This window comes from Botrytis byssoidea, assembly GCF_014898295.1.
Source record: "Botrytis byssoidea strain MUCL 94 chromosome Unknown BBYS_033, whole genome shotgun sequence".
In the NCBI taxonomy this organism is placed as follows: Eukaryota; Fungi; Ascomycota; class Leotiomycetes; order Helotiales; family Sclerotiniaceae; genus Botrytis; species Botrytis byssoidea.
The window spans coordinates 359,005-365,004 of record NW_024065874.1 but is presented as its reverse complement, the minus strand read 5'-3'; the positions used below and the strand labels follow the sequence as shown (position 1 = coordinate 365,004).

Genomic DNA, 6,000 nt, shown 5'->3' with positions numbered 1-6,000 from the left:
ATCCCCTCTAAATCCTCTCTTCTCCTTTCTTATCCCACCCTACCCTATCAAATACCTCTCGGAAAAAATTCACTTCTAAATACCTTCTCTTCGTACACCTTCGTTCTCAAAGTCCAAATTTCAAGTCAAAAAACCCTCAAACTTTATCAACAATCATCAAATCAATACCTCATATAATTCGCAACGCGTCTTTCTACAGTCCGTACAATAAAGCAACCATTATCGTGTTCCATCGCGTCTTGCTAAAGTGGGTATCGCGTTTACGGCATTCGCCGTTTGCTCGTCCGTTGGTCCCTGGATTTTCTGTGGCGCACTCACTCTCTTTGGTACGTACACCAGTACTCGAGTATAGTCCAATCTGACCTCTACTTTATACTAGGTATATTATTGTGTAATTCCTTATATCTTTCATACCTATCTAGTATTTCTATAAACCTTGGAATTCCTTTTCATTTCCATCTCCATCTTCATCTCCATTATATTAACACCTACCTACCCAGGTACCTCCCGAATTATATCACATCTCTATCGTACATCTCTACAAAGTAATCATCCACTCTCAAAATCCCGTTCCGATCCGCTCAATCTCCATTTCAATCTCCATATCCAGCTTCAGCCACACACCCCTACTCCTCCCTACTCCAACCCTACCTAGACACCGTGTGTACTCAACAAACCAAACCCCTACTTCATACACTTCATACTTTCCCTATCCACCCTTTACTACCACTCTCCACCTACTCTCCACCCACAAGCTACCCTAACCTACCTTCCCTAGGTACCTAAACCACCCCATCGTGGCTGTGCTTGCTGTGCTTGCTGTACTCACAACACCCTACCCTACCCCCCTCTCCCTTCCCATTCCATTCCATTCCTCTCAAGAGATTTGGAAATTACCAAATTACCCAAAAACCGCAATTCCAAACCCTAATCCCAATTCCAAATCCAAATCCAAAATGTTACCTCCAAACCCAACAACCTGAAACAATACCATATCATATCATACCATATCATAGCATACCCAATAAATATACCACCATAAAAAAAGCACGCCTGGCACTCACTCGCCGATGACTAATATGATATAATATAATGTGATAGTTAGTTATAATATGATTATGAGCATAAATTTTTAATGCTATACCCAATCTACCAACCTAGGTAGAGATATGTGTAGATCTGATCTACCTAGCTATTTCCATATATACCCTACCCTACCTACCTACCTACCCAGGTATTATTACATTTACTCGTAACATATCATCGGTGAGATCATAGGTACGTATGTACACTGTAATAACTAAAAATGAAAAGTTGGAAATGCCATTTCACTCCAAATCCAATCCAATCCAATTTCACATCCAACCAGAGAGATAGATCAACATGGACCATCATATCAATCATTCTCGAGATCACCAAGTTGAATAGCATAAGAACAAACACAAACACAAGCACGAGCATAAGCACCATCATAGATAGCACCAATTCAATATTCCAGACTCATTCGTCTTCGTCATTCAGTATACCATTATCTCCTTCTAAGTATATGTGCGTCCAGTGCGTATATCAGTATGCGCCATCGAGGCCATACCACCCATCCATCCCTCCATCCATTCATTCATCCATCATCCCTCCCCCCTAATCATGCCTTTCTCCCCGGCCAATCGATTCACTAAACACAATACCACGTTAAAAACGATTGTTCTCCATTCAATTCTCTTCAATTCCCTTCAATTGCATCAATTCCACCCATCAATAACCTCAACAAACAAGCAACGTTGATTAAAGCACCATGTGCCCAATCCAAAACCATCCACTCCCATGTATAAAAAGGAAGACTGTATATCAACCACAAATAACCCCAATAAGCCAATCCAAATTGATATTGCCATGTAATCCCAAAGTACTCCAATGCTACGCCTTTTGAATGCAGTTGCTTGCTTTGCTCTTTTGCTCCAACACGAAGTAATGTTATTTTCATCAACGTAATATGATGTGATGTGATGTTTGTGACGTGAAATTTCGTCGTCTAAAGGTATCTCCTTTTGTGCTCGCAGGTTCCGTGCAGGTTCCTCAATATCGTATATTGTGATCTCATAGAATGCTCCTCCAACCTGTCTCAATCACTATCCGAATGGTCTGGGTTTGCAATAAATAAACGACCAGCACCAAGAGTCATGGTTGTAGTTCGTTCATCGACACTTCCTCTTCTCCTTAATTCGTCAGGATTCTTGACACTCTTTTCGCGTGTGATGGTTGATTTAAGCAAGCTGTTACTTGCCAATCTCGCTGCATCATTCGAATTCAGATCTGCAATACCATCTGCTCGTTCTCCACTACTGATACTTCCGCCTGCACTTCTCGTTCCATCACCGCCTTCAAAATAATTCTTCGCATTTGGATGTTCAGCCGGAACGGGAGTTTCCCCAGCTTCTGCCACATCCGCGAAAGATTCCCGTCTTTCTCTTTCGCTAGGTGGCGTGTGGCCTGAGCTCCATCTGCCAGCTGTCGAACTTGCACCCGATTGTCGTGAATATGTAAGACCCCTCCTAGCACTGCCAACACTACTGCGTCCAGAACCCGTTCTTCGATGATATAAAATCCTGCCGCTATCTCCATCATCATCACTGTCTCCACCTTCCACTTCACTAGCACTTAATCTCATGGGCACACCGACTACACCTCCGACAAGATCTCCCGGACTATATCCTACCAATCCCGCTTTCCCATGATGTCTTATCTTCGCCGTCACTCGATTACTTCCGACCAGGCTATTTGTGCCACCAGTCGATATCCTTCCTTGTAAAGGTCCACCAAGTACTGCAGCCGCTGCTCGTTCCTTGGCCGCTTTTTGTTGAGCGATCAATCGTGGATCTTCATGTTGCGATCTATCACACCACACCGTCGCCTTTTGTTTTCGCATCAGAGCCACATAGCCTTGAGGTTGTAAATTTCCCGATCGTGAAGACGTGGATCGCCTCAAGTCTTGCGAGCCACGATATGGCACAGGGCCATTCCCACTACTCGCCGTTGTCGAAAAGGTACCCGTCGAAGGCGTTCTCCTGGAAGAGAATCCGCTTATCTGCATATTTCCTGGATAGAGCGTTTGTGGGTTTTGAGGTTGAGGAGGGTAATTGATGGAAGGAAAGGTATTGGAAGAAATGGTACGAGTTCGACTGTGATTGTTGTATGAAGGACCAGAAGGAGAAGTTTGGAAACCAGGTGGCATTGGTTTCCTTCGAGGGACATCGGCCATCATATTGATGGGTGGGAAATGGAGACTGCGGGGACAATAATGAGGAATCAATTAGAAGAAGGATTTAATTGGTCGCAAACAAAACGTAAAGGCTCGTAAGAGGTTCGAATTAATCCAAGTAAGCTGGAGTTGGCTAGAGTGGTATGCTGCGAGGCTATAGACCAAGGAATTATTTTTTTCCTATGAAGCTAAAAAGCGTAGTCCCAAATGGAGGCCTTTAAGAATCGGGATCCCGTATGGATGCGTAAGTTTTTTGGGAGTTGGCGTGGTTTATGAGTGGTGGTGGTGGTTGTATGGATGGTATGGATGGTATGGATGGGCTCGGAGCAACCTTAAATTTTTTTCTCCCCTTAGGTTGGAGTTTGAGTTTGGGGTTGGAAGGGGAGGGGAGGGGGGTGTGAATGGATGATGGATGGATAGTCGGTCGTTTCGTTTGGGGAGATATTAATATGATAATCAATGTTCCTTCCGCCTGTCTCTCCTCACAATCAAAATACAAAGAAGGAGAGAAAAAAGAAAGAAAGTAAGTAAGTAAGAAGAAGTAGAAGTCGTAAAAGTAGGTGTGTTTGGCACTAGGTAGATACTAGGTAAATATTATCCTACTCGATTTTTCAATTGAAGAATAAGTAAAGATGCGATGCACCCGGGTGGTATGGTTTAAAAGGAAAAAGAGGATGTTAGGATAAACCGGGAGGACGGGTATACATTTGAATGTGTGAAGTCAGGGAGGGAGGATTTGAGCGATTTGCGACTCTGAGACTTGGGAGGAATTATTCTCGGAAAAGTATTGGGCGAAGGGGGAGGGAGAAGAGGATAAAGTTGTTGTAATTGTTGTTGTTGTTGTTTGATTTACTAGGTAGGTAGGTAGGTAGGTAGGTAGGTAGGTAGGAGATGGTAGGTATATATTATGACTAGGGATGAATATTTATTACCTAGTATGGAGGTAAGTAAGGTGGGTGAGTGAAGTGTGGATTAATAATAAATGTGAGTTGAAGGGTGATGTGAGTGTGAGAGAATGGAATTGATTGAATGGAGCGGTTTGAGTAATTTGAATAATGCGAGTGATAAGGATAAGTCGGTATACTGGGTACCTAGTAGGTGATAATGGATGGATGATTTTAGCTAGCGACCTACCTAGTTAGCAGTTAGTGACATTTCATTTCTAGTGAACCCTAACACGCTTTGGGTACTTTGCTTCTTCGGTGAAAGATAACCCTAGTTAGGCATTTTAAGGTTGTGAGGTGAGTATGCTATACCGGTGGATTGTGCTGAGGTTGGTGCGTGAGTGTGAGTGTGAGTGTGAGTGTGAGTGTGAGTGTGAGTGTGAGTGTGAGTGTGAGTGTGAGTGTGAGTGTGAGTGTGAGTGTGAGTGTGAGTGTATAGCTAGCTGGGTGTAGCGGTGTTTTCTGCCTATATAAGCGGCGTGAAAGGATAAATTTACGTGGGATTTGAGGCGTATAGAGTAACATAACACATATGGATAGTAGAATACCTATGGTAGTAATCTGTAAAGAGATGGGATGTCAGTGTCATGAGTGATATCTATTCTACATACAATAACAAGCTAAGAAAATGGTACTAAATGCAGTCCTCAGTGTTCATTGTTCGCTGTTCGTTTTTCGCTCTTTAAAAATCTTTTTGTTTACCTAGTAGATACCCAGGTAGTCAGTCAGAATAAAACTTGGTACTCCCAGGTCATCGCAACCTTATCGCAGCTTAATACCACAATTATTGTTGTCCAAGATCTTTTCCTTGCTCACTTCTTGCTTGGTTCCTGGACTAATAATTCTCAATACTTATCACATCCCTACAATCTACATAATACATAATACATAGTACATACCTACCTAGTAGCTATTCTTCTAAATAATGCTTAAATACTTCGGAACTTATTTTCCTCCTCCAATCCAACAAGGACGTTCCTCTACGGGTAATGTGATGGACAGTATATTCGCCATCGTGTGTCCCTTTGAAGATCCTCTCGTTTGGATGCTCGCGAATGCTGGCTTCCTCGTCCTCTTCTAGCGCTTCGGGAATTGGATGATTGGAAGGAAGACTTTCATATATTTATGATTGGATTGCAAAGCGGCGTGGATGTCAGACAGTGCGGTATGGGTACAGAGTAGTTCAGCTACGCTACGCTCAAAGATCTAACCTGCAAACTTCAAACCTAAGCATTAGCATCTCGATGTTCCCGTATCTTACATGGTATGATCCTTCACCATGATATGATGCACACCAACCCGATCATTGAAGGGCCGTAAGTTTCGTCTTAAAAGTGCCTTCTCATGCAAGCGACCGATAGATCAAAATGTGAACTGTGCCTTTGATTTCTTGACCAGTCTTCCCTCGGTCTAACGTCGTAGATGAATGGTCGTACATGGTACTACTAGTATCTTCCTTCAAGAATGGAGTACTAGCCCAAGATTATCTCGCAGCCGTTCCGATATTTGCTAAATGAATGCGTTTTGGGATGGGTTTCGGAACACGTGCGTTACCGTCTACCAATCATACGTTGTCGATGAATGGTTGAAGCCCTTTCGAGGATGTATATGTGTGGAGGAATCATACTCCACAGTTGGATCCAAGCTGGGAAAATAAATTAGAATGGTCCGGTTGGAGTAAGAGCAATCAGAATAAGGCCGAGGGTTGGAATTTTCCAGTATCAATAAGCAAATGGGTCAATGAATGTGAAGCAATTCAGTTGTGGTCATAATATATGTGTTCAAGCAACAGAGAAGATG

General features: G+C 42.9%; 1 protein-coding gene across 1 annotated transcript; it reads right to left on the bottom strand.

Moving 5' to 3' along the window:
- Positions 1–2,119: 2,119 nt before the first annotated feature.
- Positions 2,120–3,259, bottom strand: EAE97_011158 (uncharacterized protein; the record flags this gene model as incomplete). The annotated part of the gene is made up of 1 exon (XM_038881673.1): positions 2,120–3,259. The coding sequence occupies one exon, from the start codon at positions 3,257–3,259 to the stop codon at positions 2,120–2,122; it is 1,140 nt and encodes a 379-aa protein (XP_038727600.1).
- Positions 3,260–6,000: the final 2,741 nt, after the last annotated feature.